Source organism: Festucalex cinctus, chromosome 12 (assembly GCF_051991245.1).
Source record: "Festucalex cinctus isolate MCC-2025b chromosome 12, RoL_Fcin_1.0, whole genome shotgun sequence".
Taxonomy (NCBI): Eukaryota; Metazoa; Chordata; class Actinopteri; order Syngnathiformes; family Syngnathidae; genus Festucalex; species Festucalex cinctus.
Window position 1 is genome coordinate 6,285,160 of NC_135422.1, and position 21,234 is coordinate 6,306,393.

Consider the following 21,234-nt stretch of genomic DNA (forward strand, 5'->3'; position numbering starts at 1 on the left):
CAACCTATAAAGAAACACCTGCGTTTCTTTAAGCGTAAAAATAAACGTTTTAAATTTTATCTACAATGAATACATTCACAGAATTACCACATTTAGTTGGAGGGAAATGGCAGCAAACACTACATGATTTGAATAGTGCATGTCATATTTGACATTTTATCGCTGTTCATACTTTCCTCTTCAAATGTCAAATGTAGTTATTTTACCAAAGGGTTTGTCTAACTAACTGTGTTGCGCCACCAGGTAAGGTAACACACCAGATTAGTGTTTTGAATGCACGAGAAGACGCTTGCCTGCACGGTGGGATGCATGTGATCTAATATGCACCCTGCACTTGTTCAGTTTGAGCTCATTTGAGTTTCTTACCTCGGCGGCAGAGTGGGTTGTAACAAGTCTGCTTGACTTTGCTCAGTGGGGTTCGAGAAAGTTGTTGTGTACAGGTTGGAGACCAATTGCTTTGCTGTGGTGACTTTTTTTTTTTGTTTGTTTGTTTTTTTGCACAGAGTATACATGGGTGATAGTAACATAATCGTCCAGGAGGTCGGTCCTCCGGTGGAATCGAAAGATCCGAATGAGCGAGCGCAGTCGTGCAGCATTCCGAACGGCGAGAGCGGTCCTGCTTCCACGACTCGCGTGTACCGGAAGCGCTGGGCCATTGTGCTCCTGTTCAGCGCGTACTCGCTGAGCAACGCGTACCAGTGGATCCAATACGGCATCATCAGCAACATCGTTGTCAAGTTCTACCAGGTGGACTATTTCGCCGTGGATTGGCTGTCCATGATCTACATGCTCACCTACATCCCTTTCATCTTCCCCGTCACCTGGCTGCTGGACCAGAAGGGTTTGCGCGTCACGGCGCTGCTGGCTAACGCGCTCAACTGCGCGGGGACGTGGACTAAAGTGGCCAGCGTCCGGCCGGGCCTCTTCTGGGTCACCATGCTGGGCCAGTTTGCGAGCTCCCTGGCTCAGGTGTTCATCCTCGGGATGCCCTCTCGCTTGGCTTCGGTGTGGTTCGGCGCGGATGAGGTCTCCACCGCATGCTCCATTGGAGTCTTTGGGAATCAGGTGAGTTTGGTTTGGTTTTCTGCTTGTTCGGCAGCTTGCTTGGGGAAAGAAGCTTATCAACAATCTATCAATATTGACCCTTTCGTTTTGAACAAATATCTAAGACAGCTGATTAAAATGGATAATAATAGTGATTATGTCACCAGACCAGATCGAGTGCTTTAAAGGTAGGTCATATATCATATTATTCCCAAATCAGGGAAGTGGGGACTCCGGTTCAAGACCTTATCCTGCACACAGCTGTAGAGCCCTTGAAAAAGACAACAATACACCGAAACATCCCCTGGGCGATTAATTAGCAATCATACTTTGCCATTACTGTGATAGGTTAAATGTCATCTATATGTGCATGCATGATTAATACAGACAATTCCTATGTTTTACTTCCACCATCAGGGCTGGACTGGCCATTTGGCATACAGGACAGACGCCCGGTGGGCATCAGCGTATTTTTTATTTTTTTTTCCTCCCTACTCTGATTAGTTGGTTAGACTCCTAAACTATTACTAGTAGACACATATGTAGTGATCTGCACACATGAATGCATTTAATAATCGGGAACTGGTGAATTTTATTCATTTTATTTGCTTTTTTTTTTTTTTTTTTTTTTTTTTTTAAAGTTTTGTCATAATATTAGATAAATATTCATCCCGAACCGCTCTGGATTATGTAAGCGGCACAGTTGTATGTTGTTATATTTAGGGGTGCTCCGATCGATCGACTGGCCGATTTATCGGCCCCGATTTCCTTAAGTTTGGAAGCTCGGTGATTGGCCAATCCCTTAAAAATGAACCGATCTTTTCCACCAATCTCATCTCACTCCTCAGAGGTCTGAAAAAGTCAGCCACTGACCTCTTCTGCTGAGATGACTATTTAGATTTTCATTTATATTTAAGAGACCAAATTAATGTGCAGTTAAAACAACTGATTTGTATTAGTTAACAGATATTGTTTAATGTTTTCCAATAAAATAAGATTGGAACACTGACGGTATATGCTGCTTGCTATTAAAAAAAAAATCGTCATCGGCAGGTCAGACTTTTTATTAAAAATCGGCTATTGGTGACCTGCCGGAAAATTGTGATCGGTGGTCATGGTGGTTGACCATGGTCAAAGGGGCATAAATCATGGCAATCAGATTTAAAAGGAGCCATACAAACAGAGTATAAAAGCTAATCATTGGCTAGTGCAAAATCAAAAAATACTGGAGTAAAATAAAAGCACAGATACAAGTAATCACCAACAGAAATCTGCACATATCCGTATAACAATTGACCATCACCAACTAGGTCATAAAAAGTTGTCAAACACACATGTGCACACATGCTGCAAAGTAGCCAAGTCCACTGAGGTACATGCATTGTAGATATGAAAAATGGAGCGTAAGAAAAACCAAAGCGCTGCTCTGAATTTGAAACTGTGAAAAAAAATAAAAAAATAAAAATCACTTTTGGCCTTATCACTTCAATGCTGCAAATTGATTCCTTGTAGACATCTGAGGATATTAAACTATCCAGGGGTCATTGGGGACAACTTAGGCGGCCCACCTCTGAAGTCCACATTTGGTCAAGTTTGTATTTTTTCCCCACAAATCTATACTAATGGTCATTCATTTCAGGGCGTACTCCGCCTACTGGCCGGGATTGGCTCCGACGTGAGCAATAAGCGGTTAAGAAAATAGATGGATGGATATACTAATGGATGTGTTGTTGTTTGTGCAAATTAAGTACAACGTGTTGAAAATGGATGGCTCAACAAACATGCCATGAAGTTTTGGAGATGCGAGGATTCCTCCAGATGCAGATGATATGCAAAATAAAATTAAGAAATGAAGTGTTCAATATTTGAAAACGTTTTTAGCAGCTTAAAGTTTCGATGTGTTTATACATAAATAAAATAAATGTTTTTTTCAGAGTCTAGAAATTCAACCCCAGTTAAGCATTTTTTTTTTCCACATGCAAGGGTAAAAGAGTTTCTGAAAAAGACTTTTAATTTAGAAGAGAAGTAGTGATACTAGATTTTTAATTTTTAATTTTTATTTTTTTTAATATTCCACCAGATTCATCAATTTTACCACTGCTGACTAACTCATTGAAGTTTTTAAATTTTCTGTTATGTAACTTTAGGACTATTGAATAATTTATGTCATGAACTCAATCAACAACGATTATAGATTACCGTAGTTGAAAATATTCCTTTAGGTTTAACTGTCAAAATGCACTAGTCAAATGGGAAATGACGTGTTCATGTTTGCACAAGGTCGCCATCTTGTGCCCACTCGGCGCTATAGTGTACACTACAGTATATTTGGCTAAATGAAACAATGCTGACGCTCAAGGTAGGCTAACTGTCATACATTTGATTCGAACATTTTGCAATGTTTTTTTTTTAGGGCTATGGGGACGTGGTTAATGTTAGTATTAATGTTAATGTTTATAGAGCTCGTGCAACTTTTACATTTACGCCACGTCCAGGAAGCGTGGGCATACACAGTTCAAAAGCAAGAGTTAAAGAGCAAAATTTGAAGCTGGCACAAGGTTAATGAGCGGTCTATGGTTAATCCTCTTGTGACAAGTAGCTCGGATTTTCATCACAGAGGAATGAACTCACAAAAAAAAAAAAAAAAGCCTCGACTGACCGGCGAAGCGTCAAACTTGAGGCTGAAACTTTCCTACTTTACTTTGCTAGCTTGGGTACGTGACCGCAAATGAATTAAAACTGTAGAGTAACATGCCCATCAGACTGACAAAGTGGTCGTAGCTACACAAAAACTACTGCAAAATACACTTTGTGACTTCACCATCGTATAAATTAAAGTAGAAAATACAGTGTGTGTGAATCTGCGTGCTCATTTTCGTCCACATATCTTCCGGATTAGTGCCAAATGGAACTGTTACATCGATATAATCCGTTACAATAATTTGTTCAATCCATCTCACGAGTTAGGAATCCGGTTAGACCAGAAACCACACCTGCCAGCTCCAGGTGATCTTCCTCCTTTCTACGACGGAGCTCCGTTCCTCTGACAGCGTTGTAACTCGAATTTGTACGTAATACCCAGTGGTCTTTATCTAACTAGTAAATAGTTGAATGAAGAACATGCCTGGGCCATTAATGTAAACAAATATAACGATTAAAAAAGAAGAGAGAGAGAGAGAGAGAGAGAGAGAGAGAGAGAGAGAAAAAGGCTTGGCTTTTTTTTTTTTTTTTCTTCAAGGTTAGGTTTGACTGGCAACTAGTCCAACATGGACCCAGCTTCTAGCCCAAAGTAAGCTTCGACTCCACTCACTGCACCCATGAATTGAACGGGGATAAGTCTCATAGAAAGTACATGGATTGATATTACAATTACTGACATAGTAGATTGAGCATTTATTTACCTTTAGGCTTTTATTTGTCTAAAGGCAGAGCACCATTAACCTTAATGAAACTCCAGTAAACTTGAACAAGAATCAAGATACTTTAGTCTTTGACTTTTCCCTTAACTTTTAACAATCCATATTCTGATGAACTTGCAGTATGGGTCATTCTCTATCCGCATGTGTCATGTGCTGTGCGATGTGTGAGAGTGAAGCAACTGGAAAGGAGGAGTTTGATCTGTCCAATAAGTCACGTAAACAGAAAAGGTGGAATCTTGTGAGTTTTTATACTGTAGACAGGTAGCCTGCTGTGTAATTTTTTTTTATCAGAGCTTTCCAGTGCTACTCGTTTAAGACTTAACCTAGAACCATCCATTTTGTGTAGCGCTTGTCCTCACTAGGTTTTGGGTTAGTCAGAGCCTATCTCAGCTGACTTTGGGCAAGAAGGTACACCCTCGACTAGTCGCAGCCAATCGCATCTCAACCTAGCATTATTCATTCCAAGTCAAAGGGAAATAACAAGCAGTCAAGTTTCCCCGAGGCAAACTTTTTCCATCTTGAGAAAAATGTAAAAAAGTGCTGTACTGTATTTGACTGGGTGTGGACTGCCAGGTAAATGGCCGCTGTGTTAACACATAAGAGGAGAACTGTTTGCTTTTCTCTCCAGCTGAATTCCGAGGCCTGAAAGAGGAGGGGAGCAACATGAGCAGTCAGGAGGAGCTCTGTCATGACTGGGCTGACAGCTATGATGGATCCTCTCCATCGATTAAAAACAGAGCCAATTACGGAGGCTTCAATCGCCATATCTCTCTGGGCGACGGCAGACTCATATCAGACTCGCCCGTCCAGGAAAGTGCGCAATTCTTCCCGCTCATGGAGACCAAACTCTACAAGCGACGTTGGTTCATACTCTTCCTCTTTTGCCTCTTCTCCATGAGCAGCAGCATGATGTGGTTGCAATATGGCATCATAAGCAACATCTTCCAGCACTTTTACGGTACTGACGACCTGGCCATCAACTGGCTCTCTATGATTTATTTCTTTACCTACGTCTTTTTCATCGGGCCCATCCTGTGGCTGCTGGACAACCGAGGCCTCAGGGAACTCATCGTGGTGGGCTCCGCCTTCAATTGCATCGGCGCCTGGATCAAAACGAGCACGGCTCGCCCAGACTCGTATGCTGTGACCTTCCTCGGCCAGTTTGTGTGTTCAGTGGCGAATGTTTTCATCCTCGGCATCCCGTCCAGACTTTCTTCTTTGTGGTTTGGCCAGCAGGAGGTGTCCACGGCCTGTTCCATTGGCGTTCTGGGAAACCAGGTGTGTCCACTCGGTTCGTCTGTTTACCTGTTGGGCTTCAACATCAATGGCAGAGGGTCTGTGGTAGTGTGAGGGTGTGAGCATGAGAGAAAAAGTGAACTCTTAATCGCTGGAATTTTTTAGTTTTCCCTGATTTTTTATTTTTATTTTTTAATCTTGTGAAGAGATTTTAGACAACTGTATCCTTCCAACTTTGTGGGAAGGACCCTTTCTATTCCAACATGTCTAAGCCCAAGGTTCAAAAGAACTTGAGAGCCAATGGGCATTTGAGTAGATTCCCTTGATTGACAATGTTGAACCAATTAATTCATGAATTTATTTTTATTTTCAAGGTGACCTATGGTATTATGGAAAATTGTCATCTGCCCTTTCAAAACAGGCACATTTCAGCAAGACAAAAACAGCTAAGTTTCATCATTATTCACAAAATTATTTAGAATTGCAATTGAGCTTTTTTTTTTTTTTTTTTTTTCAACATGACCCTGCTGGCTGCTTGTGTAATAACTACAATTTCTTCAACCGTTCTTTGCAGTTGAGAGGCGGCATCAAAGCCTGCTGTATGCTCTAGCTGCATAAAAAACAAAAACAAAACAAAAAAACTTGTAACTACGTCTTTGGGACATTTAAAACACAAAACAAACAAATAGAACGTACTTATACGTTTTTGGGACCAAATGAATTAAATATGTTGTAATTCTTGAACCTTGGGGTATTGTGACAAAAGCATATCACGTACACTTGGGAAGAGTTTTGATTTGTGAATATTTAAAAAAAAAAAAAAAAACGTGTTTTATTGCATTATAAGGTGTGCTTCCCGACTAAGCAAAGTAGTTGAGACTGAATCAACAGCACCTCTGCTGGTTGCAGATAGGTAGTGCAAGTAGCTTCAAGATGGTATTTATTTATTTATTTTTAATTTTACAGATCAATGAATGGATAAACTATTATGCACATCACTGGCCCTGTTATGTTATGTATCTTTTGCTGATGGCTTCATTTGTATGGTGCATTGATGGGTAGAGAACATTTAAGGAGTTATACCCACAGCATCAGTGTTTCACATCAAATGGGACTATTATAAATTTATCATTAATTTAAATATTAATGACTATTTTTGGGGATATGGACACCTACTGTACTCCTTTTTCTGACCATGTATGTATAGAGCTCTTGTTCATGTAAATGGAGATTCTCAAAACATGCCCAAACCAAATGTTATTTGAATTAATGGCGTTCCTTACCTGTGTAGACCAAACACTGCATGACAGTTATTGTCATGCATGTTTTTTTTTTGTTTTGGTTTTTTGTTTTTTGTTTTTTTAAATTTAGTTTCCCATCCTGTAGTGATGGATGAAAGTATGTATTGACATTGATATCCCTATGTGTCTGCTTCCATCCTATATACAATATGAAACTTAAAAAAGTTTATACATCCATCTGACATGTTTTCAGTGAAAAACTCCCAGCAAGCTAAAAGTGGATCACAATGCTTAGATGATGATGCAGCACAAACAGGTTACATGATAAAACAAACTTGGGTGTGGTTGAGAATGAATTCATTATGTTTGACAATTTCTGGGAAAAAAAAAAGTCAAATGTGCTGCAGTAATATCACTCACTTGGTTGTTCTCTTCACATTTTGTTCAGCTGAAATTGTTAAAAAATTTTTTAGATAGAATATAATAATTCAAGATGTAACAAATGCATTTTCTAATTTGGCTATTCTTTTTTTTTTTTTTTTTTTAATTATTAATGTGTTGCTTCTCACCTGCAGATGGGCATTGCCATTGGGTTTCTGATCCCCCCCATCCTTGTGCCTAATGTGGACGATGTGGAGGAGCTGGCACACCACATTAAGATCATGTTCTACATCAGTGCTGGTGTGGCCACCATCATTTTCATTCTTGTGGTCATCGGTAAGTCGATTGAAAAACCTGTCCAGGAGTTTTGCTCAGTAACGCAATTAAATTTCAGTGCTCATGTTGGCAATTACAACAGAACATTGTCCTTAAGCCTTTTCTACAATAATACTGTGGGATTTGATATGTGGTGCTGCTCAGACACTGCCCAGTGTCCAATGCTGCAGTTACTGAACCGTGCACCTATTTGACGGACGTGTTCTGACACGATGCTAAACACGAGCAGGGGCTCAAGTTATGTAATTGTTGTATGAACTCAACTTCCCACTCAAACTCAAGTGAAGATCTGGGAAGTCCATGAGAGTCAGGGGCACATTGCAAAGCCTCACAACGGATCTTGTTTATTTTAGTTTTCATTTTACCGTAGTAGTTGGACCAGTTTTCGAGAACAGAATTATAAATTGCACGATGTTTTACTTGAAGTGATATTTGTGTATATCTACACTGTGCAAGTCTGGTAATAGCAATTCCCTTTTTTAACCCTCACCAGTTGATATAGAGCTGTTCAAACAGGTTTACCTAGATGATAATGGCAAAAACAACAAAGAGGAAGACAATGACATCATTAGTCTGTCACTTCCATTCATATTTCGTTTCATTCATGGAAAGAAATGAAACGAAAGAAGTAAAACTTGTGATTAAAAAAAATGATCAACACAAAATAAATGACAGCAAACAGTCAAGACGCTTTCAAAGTAACAAACAAAATAATTCAATAGCATGACCTTGTGCTAAATATATTTTTCCAGAAATTGTACTTTTATACATTTAAAAAAATATAAAATAAAGATAGACTGAGATGATTTGGTTTTACGATCCAGATTGTTCCACAAACTGACACCTTGAGTTGAAATACATCGTTCTTTTTGTTTTGTTCTGTATTTAGGTTTGTAAAAAATATCTGTTCCTCTTAATTTGTACTCACTTTCCCTTTTTTTTTATTTTTTATTTTTTATTTGATTTGCATGTTAATTGGTCAAATTTAATGATGGACTTTATTTTAAGGTGGTTAAACTCCATCAATTCATTGAATTTGAAAGTTTTTTTAGTTGTATGAATATTGGATTAGTGTGATCTCTGTTTCCACAACCGAAAACGACATGAATAGCATGTTCCTGTAAAAGAAAGATGGATTCAGAGTAGGTACCTCTGCTACTTGATCGAGCCACACTTAGCATCCCATTGATTTCATTGATTTAAGTTGGTCAAACATGTACAGTACATTAAAACGTCTCCATTATGTTTGTAGTGTTCCAAGAGAAACCAGAACTCCCTCCCACACAGGCCCAGGCCCAGGCCCGGTGCATCCCTCCAGAGAGCTATTCCTATCTGGCCTCGATTCAGAGGCTAGTGCGCAACAAGCCCTTCATGCTGCTGGTGGTCAGTTATGGTGAGGTCCTATTCTCTCTTGTTTCCTCTTAGACATGCTTGAAAAAACAACTAACGATAGGTACAATTTTTTTTTTTTTTTTAATGTGCACCATGTTTTACATACAGAATTAGTAGAGATAGACCAATATGTTTTTTTCAGGGTTGATACCGACCCCGATTATTAGTAGTCAAGAAGGCCGATAACTAATATTTGGAGCCAAGATTCATTTTCAGTAAAAAAGAAGGGGGGGGGGGGGGGGTATAGCCATCCATCCATCCATCCATCCATCCATTTTCTTGACCGCTTAGTCTTCACAAGGGTCGTGAGGGGTGCTGGAGCCTATCTCAGCTAGCTTTGGGTAGTAGGCAGGGTACACCCTGAACTGGTTGCCAGTCAATCGCAGGGCACACAGAGACGAACAACACCTACAATGCCCAATATTGCCGCCGATGATTATCTGTCTATGATTCTTAAATATTAGTCCAAATCTTATATATAATATAATCATCTCACTTATATGAGTAAATATTAAATAGCGCTGATATGGGTGTCATCATATTTTATCAGCTGATGTATTATAATAAAACTTCTTAAATCTAGTTATGAGGGGATGTTGCATTCTTTTATGATATACAACATATCAGTCAGTGTAAATGCTGCGTCAAAACAATGAAACACTTTTTTTGTTTTGTTTTTTCCCCCCCGCAGGACTGAATGTTGGCTGTTTTTATGCTGTGTCCACGCTTCTGAACCGAATGATCATTGAACACTATCCAGTAAGTGTCATGCACTACTGCTGTCATATATGCTTTATTTTTGTTTCTATTCTGTGCTTCTTTTTTTTTTTTGATCCACACTGCGTCACATTTTGTAGGCGTATACTCTGCTTTAGACTCTTGATAGTGCCTACAAAAGTACAAGCATGACAGAATCGTAGCTGAGACCACTGTTGAGCCCTTGAGACAATTTACTACAGAGTGCAAAATGTAACAAATGTCTAAAAACAATTTCCTTCTTAGGGTGAGGAGATGAATGCAGGTCGGATTGGGTTGACCATTGTCATTGCAGGCATGGTGGGATCGCTCATCTGTGGAATTTGGCTGGACAAGACTAAAACCTACAAGTAGGTTCTCTGAAATGTTGTTTACTATTGCAAGTAGGCATTTAGTTGTATTACCAAGTAGCTTTTTTTTTATGATTTTGCAAAAAAAACACCAACTCAGACCGTTTTTATGTTTGTCATTGCTTTATTCAATATAAATAAATAAATAAATAAATAAATAATGGGAAAAAAGTTAGCAGTTTGACCTCTTTGGATGGTGCCAGTTTGCTCCCACTGATAATTTTCTATGATGTGACATCAATGAAAAAAAATAAAATAAAAATACATTTGAATCAATAAATAATGCTTCAAAGAAATTACTCCCATCCTTAAATGTGGCATGGACAAATAGGACACTTAAAATAACAATAACATGGTATTAAAAAAATAGAAATGGATTTTTAATAAAACACATCTTGTGTTATTGTTTGCTTTGATGCTAACGTGCCAATATTGTTTGAGACAGTAGAAATTAAGTTCATCCTCAGTTGTTGTGTAGATTATTGTCATTGCCGTATTACATCAATATTTGCAACGAAAAAAACAATACTGTGCTTTTGTACATTACAACAATGCATATAAACAACCTACAATCTCAGTTCACAAGCATATTACGTGTCACTTCATTGTACCATTAGTGTGGATTTTAAACATAGAAGGTCCAAAACATGCCTTGTGAAAATTAAACTGCACGAACGAACTAGCCACCAGAGGGTGCTAGGACTGCACAAATGGAAATCAACCTGACTTTATTAACAGATGTGCTGCTTTTAACTCATTCACTCCCACCCATTTTCACTGATACAAACCCCTTTACTGGATTTTGACTGCTTTTGCAAGCCCCACAGAGTATTTGTGTTCTATTGCTATAAAACATGGAATCTACCAAAAGAAAAATTAGCATCTCTTCTTTCATCAGGAAAAAAAAAAGTACATTTCTATCTGTTTCCGTTTTGCAGCAATTGGCATTAGAATATAGCTAACTTTCATCACAATTTTGATTAAAACAGTGGGGAAAAGAGTTTTTTGCAACATGGCTCTGTTTGATCTCTTATACTCTGCTGCCACCTGCTGGCTTTTTTTTTGTAATAACTACCATTGCTTCAAGTGTTTTCTTCAGTTTAGAGGCTGCATCAAAGCCTTCTGTATGCTCTAGCATAAAAAAAAAAAAAAACACATAAAAAACGTATAAATACGTCTTTGGGAGCAAATGAGTTAATATCGTGTGACATGACGCCGATGATATATTGTGGCAGTTTTAATATCGCGATATCACGATATTTCCGGTATCGTTACATCCCTAATTTAAATGGGCCAAAAAATGAGAGAAAAAAGGATATTATTTTGAGGGTTGGAAATGACCTGATTGTATAATTTTGACACCAAAACATTGTCATCTGTTTCATGGTTTATTTGATTAATTAAAGTGCATCTGTGGTAGCAAAAGCACTTATAAACGTAAGATGTTGGATGCTGTTTGCTTTAGTCTCCCTCCATGGATATTTAGAATGATGTGGTCGTAGGGAGCTCATCCAGGAGAAGTGTGTGCAAGTGGAAGTGAAAACTGAGTTTTTGTTCTGACGTCCAACTCTGCTCATCTAAACTGACAGACGAGACTCGTGTCATCCTACCATGCATTAGCCCAGGGTTTGTTCTTTCCTGCACTAAACTTCAAATTCAGCAGTTTAAATGGCCATCATTTTGATCTTCATTCACCACTTGTATCGGATTCTTTTAATCTATCCTTTTGTCTTCTCTCACTAATGACTTGATAAATGCCTTGGATTCCTCACATGCCACTTGGATGCTCAGCTGTCAAGACACACACCCCTGTTGTCTCAAAGTCTGTGTGAGAGATTCAGAGGATGACACTATTTTTACAAAACCAATATTTTACGCGTGGTTGTACAAAAAACTGCTAGACCAGAATAAGCCTGTTTGTCCAGCTGGCCCTTGCTTTGACAATAGGTGAATTCGGGGTTTGTTTTGTCAGTGTTTGTGGGACATTACCTTTAATTCAAGTTAAATCCAAGTTTATTTTCCTAAGTTGGATATTTTCAAGGCAAGATAAACTCAGCATTAAAAATCAATATAAATACCTTAAGAATGGCAGGTGTTAACACGAAACAGTTCACTTTATATGCACAACTAACATTTGATGAGACTGAGGTCATCCGGTTGGTTTTCTTTAAGTCAGCGGTGTCAAACATGCGGCCCGCGGGCCGGATCAGGCCCGCAAAGGGGTTTAATCTGGCCCGCGAGATGATTTTGTAAAGTAAAAAAAAAATAATTGTAATGTCGGACAAATTAATCAGCCGGCCACAATCAAAATGTATAAAATTTGTAATTTCACAAGCAGTCCTCAGATGAGCAATGCAACTTGTACGGGGGAATCGCCCTGGATGTCATTATTTTACACACAACTTAAAGTTACGATTTGTTTCATTATTATTATTATTATTATTATTATTATTATTATTATTATTATTATTTTGGATCATAGACATAGACCGACATAAACGTGTTAAATACGACACAAATTCAATTACTGGTAACACAAATAGATATGACAAGAATTAGCGTCCTTATAACGTCATTAACTGTGCCACGCAATGCATTCTGGGAACAATATATATGCAAAACAGGTCGATTTAACACGTCCAGTATACGTATACTGGCAAAGTGTTGCTGCGTTCCATTTGCATTTGTGTTTTTTTTTTTTTTTTTTTTTTTCCAGAACAACATGATTACATTTGAGCTCCGTAATTTAGGGCTGGTCCAAAAATCTGAGCAGCTTTTGCTTAAAAAATATAAGCCAGCTCACAAGACTCAGATCTACATTTTTGTCAAATCTGATTAAACTGGATTTCTAGGGGGAAAAAAAGATTGGCTTTTGTAAACCCTAAATATTCCCTTTCCCCTCTCACCAGGCAGACCACACTGGCCGTGTATGTGCTCTCCTTGATTGGGATGCTGTTGTACGCCTCTACACTCAACCTGGGCAACCTGTGGGTGGTGTTTGTCACCGCTGGAGTTTTAGGGTGAGTAATCATGAGACAGCAAGCAAATGTTGCACATCAAGGTCAATTATGGGAAATTTATTTTTAACTCATTCAATCCCAGGAATTCCCACTGAAGCAACCCCCTTCACTGGATTTTGACCGACATAGAATTTTGTTTTCTATTGCTATAAAAACATGGATCCTACCAAAAGAAAGATTAGAGTCTCTTCTTTCATCAGGAAAAAAAGTATATTTCTGTTTCCGTTTTACAGCAATTAGCATTAGAATATAGCTAATTTCCAGCATTATTCACAAACCTATAGAAAACACTGGCAAAAAGAGCTTGTTGCACCACGACCCAGCTTGATCTCTTATACTCTGCTGCCACCACCTGGCCGTTTTTGTAATAACTACCATTGCTTCAACCATTCTCTTCAGTTCAGGGGCTGCATTAAAGCCTTCTGTATGCTCTAGCATAAAAAAACATCAATACATCTTTGGGACACTGGTAATATTTAAAGTAGAACGTATTTATACGTTTTTGGGAGCAAATGAGTTAATGTGCTAATGAGTCGGGATTGCAACAATAACACGTTCACTTATTTTTAATTCCATTCACATTCCGATGCTTTTACGTATGGCAAATTATCACCATAAGCTCTCACTTCTGATATTTAATGAAATTAAACATTTAGTTTAGCCAGTATGTGCATTGAATATTTGAGAAAAAAAAACACTATTACTGAATAAAATAGGACTAGAGCTCCTTCAATCACTTGTTGATATTCAATTTTTTATAGAGATTTCTTGGAGAACTTTTTATTTTACATTCGTCTTAAAAATTGTCCCTATGTGAACTTTTAGTTTTTTCATTTACATTTTTTTTAATTTTGTAGTTTATAAAGTATGTGTTTCTGCAGCTTCTTCATGACAGGTTACCTTCCTTTGGGCTTTGAGTTTGCAGTTGAGCTCACCTACCCAGAATCAGAGGGAACTTCATCCGGTTTCCTCAACTGTTCAGCTCAGGTTGGCAGTTCTTTCATTTGTTTGCAACAAGTTAGCACATGACAAACGATTCACCAATCTGATTACATTTCAGATCTTTGGAATCATCTTCACCATCACCCAGGGGAAGATTATTGACAAATGGGGCACTTTGTCAGGAAACATATTCCTGTGTATATTCCTTTTGATAGGTGCTATAATGACTGGTAAGGAAATATTAAGAAACAATGACTAACACTAACTCATGGAGAATTTAAATCTCATTTTACAGGCTACTTGGGCGCATATTCCAAGGGATAAGGTTGCCATCTAGTGGTGGATTAAAATACTGATTCATCTCTTCCTTTTTTCTGATTACCCATAAATTGTTGAAGTATAAGGAAATTTATGGATTTTCCACAGAGAGGCACATCACCTCTCTCTTTTGTCTGCATCACAGGATTCATTAAGTCCGACCTCCGGAGGCAGAGAGCCAACCAACAGACTGCTGGGCAATCAGTCAGTGTAAGTATATCGGCGACGGCATCTTCACATCCCCGTCGAGGGATTGCATCTTAACGCCATGTTTGTATTTTGTGCTGCAACAAGCGCTGCCGGTTAATTTTGGCTGCGGACCTCGCACTGCATTTGCACTGCTGCAGGCATGAATGAATGCAGGCCGACTGCACTGCTCTCGCGCCATGCTCAGCTTTGTCCGACAACTCTGTACTCGTTCGTGAAGCTAACATCACGTGCCAATATTGGTTCAGAACTTTAAAAAGAAAAATGCACTTTTTATACTTTAGCTTTGTTGCAAGGACGTGCTAACAGGAATGAAGTTTTGCCCCTCTGCTACATGAACATGTGTAGCAAACTTTTTTTGTTTGTGTTTCACTGTAATATTATAAAACCCAGCAAACACCAGAAATTAACTTGAAGAAAGTCAAAAGTAATCAGATGAGTGTTGCAGTCCAGTGTTCCCCTGCATTTTTGTGATTCACTACTTGTAAATTCACCTATTTGCATCACTCTATCACTCGATATTTGCTGGAAGACTCACCTGTTGTTTTTACTCGGGTCAGAAGCACCGCCTAATAGAAAAGTGGTGCTTATCTGTCGTCTCTTTGCAACTATAGGCCAAAAACTTTTTCTTTTTTTTTCCCCAGGTGTCAATTACTTGCAGATTTTTTGCTCGTAGCAGAGCTCGGTGCCTGTAACACATTTAAAGTATTTCAGTGAAACGGCAAACAAAATCTAAAATTTCTTTTCAAAATCACTTTTGAAGTTCTTTACATAATTTTCAAAAACAACTTGTATGTAGGGCTGGGTATCGATTCAATTTTTTCTCTCTCAGTTGATTGGATTTCAATTGGTAAGATTTCAATTTGATTCGATTTCGATTTTGTCCCGATTCAACTCAGTTCAAAACGTTATTGATTAATTATGGGACATCAATTCGTCTTAAATATCAAGGACATGATTTAAAAAAAAAAAATAACTCCACAAACATTAAAATTCCAAGTTACATTTTGCAGAGGCAGTAACTGGTTAAATGAAAATAACACGTGTTATAATCACTTAGGTGCACAAACATCAGCTGGATGGATGAGATGAAAATCAATCATAATTCTTTTGTTTGTTTATTGAACATATAAACATAACATATCAACATATAAACATAAACAAGTAACATAAAAGAAGAAACTCATAGCAATCATTTGTGATAGTTTACATGTCCAAAGGGAGTAGGAAGACGTTCGAATTCAATTCAATCATTGTAAATATAAATTAAAAAGACTGAATTGTCATAAAATGCAATAAGACAGGTCTTGCATAAATGTAAGGAAATACTTTTAAATTCATGTGAACAGTAAATTTCAAGAAAACCATAAAATACAAAAAACCTGGCCTTAAAAATTCCATTTTCTTGTTAATTTATGGGAAAAAAAGAGATATTAAAATAATCGATAAATGGTTTTATGAATCGATATCAGGCTCAAAAAGAAAAATCAATTTGATATGAATTCTTCTTTTTTTTTTAAACCCAGCCCTAATCATATGTTGTTGTCATACTCAAAATAACCTCTACCTTTCTTTTTAATGCCTTTTAAATGCAAATACATCCAAAATGTTAAGTACCAGCAATCCTGCACACACACAGCTTGATTTATTTTAGTTTCTGCTTGTTAAACACGAGCTTGAATACTCAAACAAATACTGGTTATTTCATGCTACTCCACTGTTCAAGTGGACAGGCAGCGCGCTATTATTTGGATGTGCAGGGGATTCTGGGCTTAGATATGTGCCAGTGCCTTTTGGGCCCCTCTCAGATACATGACACCCAAGCTATTATTCCAGCCTGCAGGCTCCGAGTCATCGATTCAGGACTACGGGGGCACATCATGCACAGCCCCTGGCAGCGGCAGTCCTGACATAAACTTAGAAGCTCGCTAAAAACCAAAACACACCTGTCAAGGTAGGCTTTTAGTACAATTTAATTTTCATGAGGCATGTTTTGGCCTTTCTATGTTTAAAATCCACACTAATGGTACAATGAAGGGGATATGCTTGTGAACCAAGTCAATATGTGGAGGAACTCAATGCGTGCTTGCATTAGCAAGTAAGTGCCTCAATATTAAGTGTGGTTTATATGCATTGCTGTAATGTTTTTTTTCTGTTTTTTACAATATTGTGACCTTTCTTGTATTGCAATATCATGATAATTATTGCATTGTGACCTTCATATTGTGATATCGTATCGTGATGTTTGGATATCATTACATCCCCAATTATTTCATTAATAAAATATGGTAAAACATATTTCATTTAATCTAATACTATAGATAGAAATGTCGGTTTTGTTTTTTTTTGTTTTTTAACTCATCTACAAATGACCTGGCCGCCTGCCCTTTTTAAAAATCAAATATTGACAATTAGCACAAACGTGTTCACTCCTCCCTGTTATACAGTTTTGTAGTTGTCTTCTGTTTACACACAGTTAATGTTAAAATGTAACTTAAAACACCACCTATAGATTGAATAAAGGTCTCCACCCCCCAACTAATTAGAACTAAATAAATGACTCCACATTATTTCCTATCGGAAGAATTATTTTAACATGGATTGTTTTCAGCTTTGGAGGTTCCGCTGTTCAGGGACTGCACGTATGTTGCAACTGATTGAGAGCAGCATGTTGCCAAAAAATTCTATTATAAGTAGCGTGGCATTGAAGCTCTGGTTTCTTTAGCTAGAGGCGCCCTTTCCAGCGGCTATCTTTAAAACAGCAGTGGTCTAACAACAAGACAAGTTGGAGTTTGCGTTCCACAGATCATCATTTTTTTTTATAGTGTTTCATATTCACGAATTGTTGGAGTAAAAGGCTCTAGTGATGATACTTTTGTTTTATTAGGACATGACCACTGTTCTAGACGAAAGCCTTCCTCCCCTGGAAATGCAGAAAGAAGGAAAGTTTTAAAGGGGGAATACATGAAGAAGCAGCCACGATGCAGTCCGCTGTGAAAGCCTTGGCGAGGATGATTGCTTCGTTGCTGTACCAACCGAGCAATAATGTGAAACTGTTGTGCCATGAGGACATCATGCAGATTCTCACACGGACCCCAAAACAGCACGAGAAGTCAGTCATGCACAAGAACAATGCACTTAGAATCTTAATGTCCTTACCATTCATTGTTTGTAGCGTGACCTTTTCATGTTCTCTTACCTCAGACCTTTCAAACTAGTGATCTACTACTACTACTATATTACTTCTGTCAATGACCAATACTGTAACTGCTTTAAAGCTTTATTTTGGAGAAAACACTTCATATAAGTATAAGTTTTTCGAACATTAACAGGACTGTGATGTGTTTTCATGTCATGGCAGCTGAAAGGTTTTCTGCCTGTCATTCCAGATCACGCGGTAGTATTAGCTCTAAATCCTACTGAATGCAATAACAGTCAATGTTGTGCATCTTATGTACACTTTGGAAGGTCAGTTTTGTCCTCCCCCAGACCTGACAGACAGAAACTTGACGACTGACATCTGGGCCATTTTGGAAGACACGGAGGCGAATCAAATCGGTCATTTTGCACAAAAAAACAATTCTTTTATTAATTTAAAAATATACTTTGCTTGTATACTCATTACAGAGAAATACATAGTTTGTGATGAACATGTTTCACGCTATATGTTGTGGCTTTTATTGTTGTGGTTTCTCTTGTACAGAATATGTGATTGTTTGGAGGTGCTAATTTATCATTTTATGGACAGTTTACAAAGCTATGAAGATCTGACACTCGTTTGATATTTCAAATATGAAATAAATTATTCTTCTAGGGGACCTCATATGCTGTAACTTGACTGGAGTTCAAAGTTTTGTATGACACTAAACTATAACATGAATGAGGGGGCTCAGTGGAGTTTACGTTTCCATTGTTAAATTAATAAATTTTCTGTTTTCCAATTTTAGGACATGTTGAAAGCATGGGGATTTACATGTAGAGTTCGGAAAAAGCAGAACACCACAATCAATCCAAACACATCTGATGGACTCTCGGACATTCAGTTCCGTTTCTTCTGCTGCGCTCCCACTTCCTCTGCAGTTTCTGGAAAACACTGGAATCCAATCAGCATCGCTATGATTGAGAAACCTGGAAAAACATACGTTGCAATTACGTCAAGCTACAGGTTGTGTTCAATATTTACAAATGGGCAAAAGAAGAACACTTACTGGCCACAATAAGAGGTGCCATGACCCCGATGGTGAGAGGTGCAGTTTTATAGATGAAGGCCTCTGACAGAAAATGACCCAGCGCTAGGACAAATGTCCACAAAGTGATATGATACAACCTGCCGATGACACGCAATGTGATCATCTAATGGAGGCCAATCACTAAAACAAGGCAGGGAAATGCAATACATAATAAACACGCTATCTTACGTTCTGTTCTGTATATCAATGGCACAGGCGCAGCGAATAATGGATGACAGCAGCGTCCAAATGCCAAATGTCCGAGCTTGAAGGCCATTGACTGAATACAAGTGTAGACAAATATACAGTGAGGGAAATCCTTGGATCCCCTGTTGAATTTGTTAGTTGAAAAGATGAAAAAGAATGCTATGCCCACAATTATAGGTGGAAATATTTTTGTTTGGAGCGTTTTCTTTTCTGCAAAATGTACAACTTCATCGCAATGCAGACACCATGTCATATGCTGTGAATTATTGGATGAAAACCTAATTTTCTTTGCAAAGCTCACTGAAGATGAGTCGTGATGTGTCTTCCAGCCTGATGACCCAAAACATACTGTTTCATCACTAATGTGCACCTTTGTATGACATTTCTATTTTTACACAATGTTTATTTGGGTTAAGGAATAATATATAAACACATTATTAGATAAAAATTGTTCACCAAACTCAGGCGTGCCGGTGTAAAGCTTCTCCGACAGGAAGCTGTGATCTCGGAAGCTTTGCACAGTGTTTCCCATCGCGATGACGGACACCATTACGAGCCAGCTCCGCAGGACATTTAGGAACCGACTCATCTCTTCTGCAGCTCCTACGGGGTAGAAGTACTGTAATTACAATCCATACAAGTGCACGTATCTGCTCATGTTGCAAAGAGGCTGATGGATGTGTTACCTGTCAAGTGTGTTAACTGAACGCGGTGAGCTGACAAAGACGACTAATGTCGCCGTAAACCTCAAACAAAGAGAAATAGCATTAATGGTGACATTTCCGAAAGGCGTCCATCAGACATCAACGTAACATGGCATGCAGAAGACGAAAAACAAACAATGTGATGTTTTTCACTCGAAGACCAGGTAACAGCCAATGACTAACCTGACAGAATGGTTCTATCCAGTCGTGCCATTGAATTGATTGGTCAGCGTGAGCCTTTTGCTTTCGCCTACTTTTATTTTTAACCAATCGCATTTAAGAGATTCAAGCACATGCGTGGGGTTGGTTGTGTTAAACAAAGAGTTACTATGAAGAACAAGATAATGATCCTCGGAGACATGAATTTTTGTTCAGTCGCGTCTCTCGTCGGAACATATTGTTTTATTATTTCTCGGTCTATAATCCGATAATATGTGCTTTCATACTTGTTTTATTTTCAAGTTTGTATAATAAATTATCATTACTCTGCGTTACATCATACAAAAAAAATATTGGTGGAGGAAAAAATTGACAGGAAATCTGAAAGTACGCATGCGCATTGCAGTGTTGCTACATTGTTGTTGTAGTAACAAGCAGGAAGATTAGCAACTCTTCCTGTACATCTAAGCTAGTTAGCTTTAAGCAGCCGCCCTGAAATAAAGGCAAGTTTAATGTTTTTCCTCTGTTTTTCCCACTATAACACACTGCATGTATTATCTTGCATTTCGGTAATTTTTGCTTAGCTCACAACGCACACAACTACCGATTATATTTTGTTTTCTTTATTTAGTTTCCTGTCAATTTCTCCTAGCTAACATTTATTCGGCTGTCCGGATTACTATTTGCAAAGACACGTATTGTTTAAATGGCAGACTGTTTTACAAGTAGAGCTACAAAACATCTGTTATATGTTCGTTCTTACTGTTGTCGCACCATTTCTGGATTCAGAGATGGGAAATATAAATAAATAATTCAACCATATTGTATTTGTCTTGGTTTGCCTCAGGAGGGAGCTACAATGGCAGGCACCTGATCCCTGTAGGATTTGAGCTCTCTCTCTCTGGAGATGCCAGCTGTTGCCCGGGATAAGGAGGACTCCGATTCCTCCTCTGATGACGAACATGAGTGAGTTGTCAGTCGTTTGCACCTTTTGTTCAAAATGTATAACGTCACCCATTCACTACACATTGAAGCTTAATCCTCTTGACGCAGACACACATTTTATCCCTGAAACACAATTTATCATCAGCTCTAGTGAGCTTTTTGTATCTTAATTGTGATGTTTATACAACAATAGCTTTTTGCTCTGGTTGTACATTGCAGTATTGCATTGTATTTAACTTAGCAAGTTACTTCTCAGTCTGAAATTCTGTCTCTTGCACATCATATTTCACTGGTTTTAATAATGGTTTTGTCCAAAGTAAACATCAGTGAAGAAGATATCTGATCTAT

At 38.2% G+C, this 21,234-nt stretch overlaps 3 protein-coding genes across 14 annotated transcripts in view; 2 read left to right on the top strand and 1 right to left on the bottom strand.

The window, feature by feature from the left end:
• The first annotated feature begins 121 nt into the window (after window positions 1-121).
• On the top strand, window positions 122-18,465 carry flvcr2a (FLVCR choline and putative heme transporter 2a). 8 transcript variants are annotated; one of them, XM_077538977.1, is made up of 12 exons: window positions 122-747; window positions 838-1,065; window positions 5,070-5,741; window positions 7,516-7,657; window positions 8,910-9,050; window positions 9,741-9,808; window positions 10,052-10,155; window positions 13,065-13,175; window positions 14,057-14,162; window positions 14,236-14,347; window positions 14,581-14,645; window positions 16,479-18,465. In XM_077538977.1, the coding sequence occupies exons 1-12, from the start codon at window positions 511-513 to the stop codon at window positions 16,572-16,574; spliced, it is 2,082 nt and encodes a 693-aa protein (XP_077395103.1). In that variant the 5' UTR covers window positions 122-510; the 3' UTR covers window positions 16,575-18,465. The 8 variants fall into 8 exon arrangements, with proteins under 8 accessions (XP_077395103.1, XP_077395104.1, XP_077395101.1 ...); XM_077538978.1 differs by having other exon boundaries at window positions 841-1,065; XM_077538975.1 differs by having other exon boundaries at window positions 122-1,065.
• Window positions 17,612-21,234, top strand: part of ttll5 (tubulin tyrosine ligase-like family, member 5) — a 55,588-nt gene continuing 51,965 nt past the window's right edge. For 3 of the 4 annotated variants that reach the window (XM_077538972.1, XM_077538973.1, XM_077538974.1), the window contains exons 1-2: window positions 18,603-20,444; window positions 20,789-20,907. In XM_077538972.1, the coding sequence (XP_077395098.1) occupies window positions 20,849-20,907 (59 nt within the window). In that variant the 5' untranslated portion in view covers window positions 18,603-20,444; window positions 20,789-20,848. Of the gene's footprint in view, window positions 17,755-18,589; window positions 20,445-20,788; window positions 20,908-21,234 lie in introns of those variants that run through there. The other variant, XM_077538971.1, reaches the window with a different exon arrangement.
• erg28 (ergosterol biosynthesis 28 homolog) lies at window positions 18,202-20,843 on the bottom strand. Of its 2 annotated transcripts, XM_077538990.1 has the most exons (6): window positions 20,705-20,843; window positions 19,765-19,824; window positions 19,535-19,681; window positions 19,061-19,151; window positions 18,851-18,969; window positions 18,202-18,770 (listed from the first exon to the last, which is right to left on the bottom strand). In XM_077538990.1, exons 3-6 carry the CDS (start codon window positions 19,665-19,667, stop codon window positions 18,682-18,684), a joined length of 432 nt encoding a protein of 143 aa, XP_077395116.1. In that variant the 5' UTR covers window positions 19,668-19,681; window positions 19,765-19,824; window positions 20,705-20,843; the 3' UTR covers window positions 18,202-18,681. The 2 variants fall into 2 exon arrangements, with proteins under 2 accessions (XP_077395116.1, XP_077395115.1); XM_077538989.1 differs by lacking the exon at window positions 20,705-20,843 and having other exon boundaries at window positions 19,765-19,955.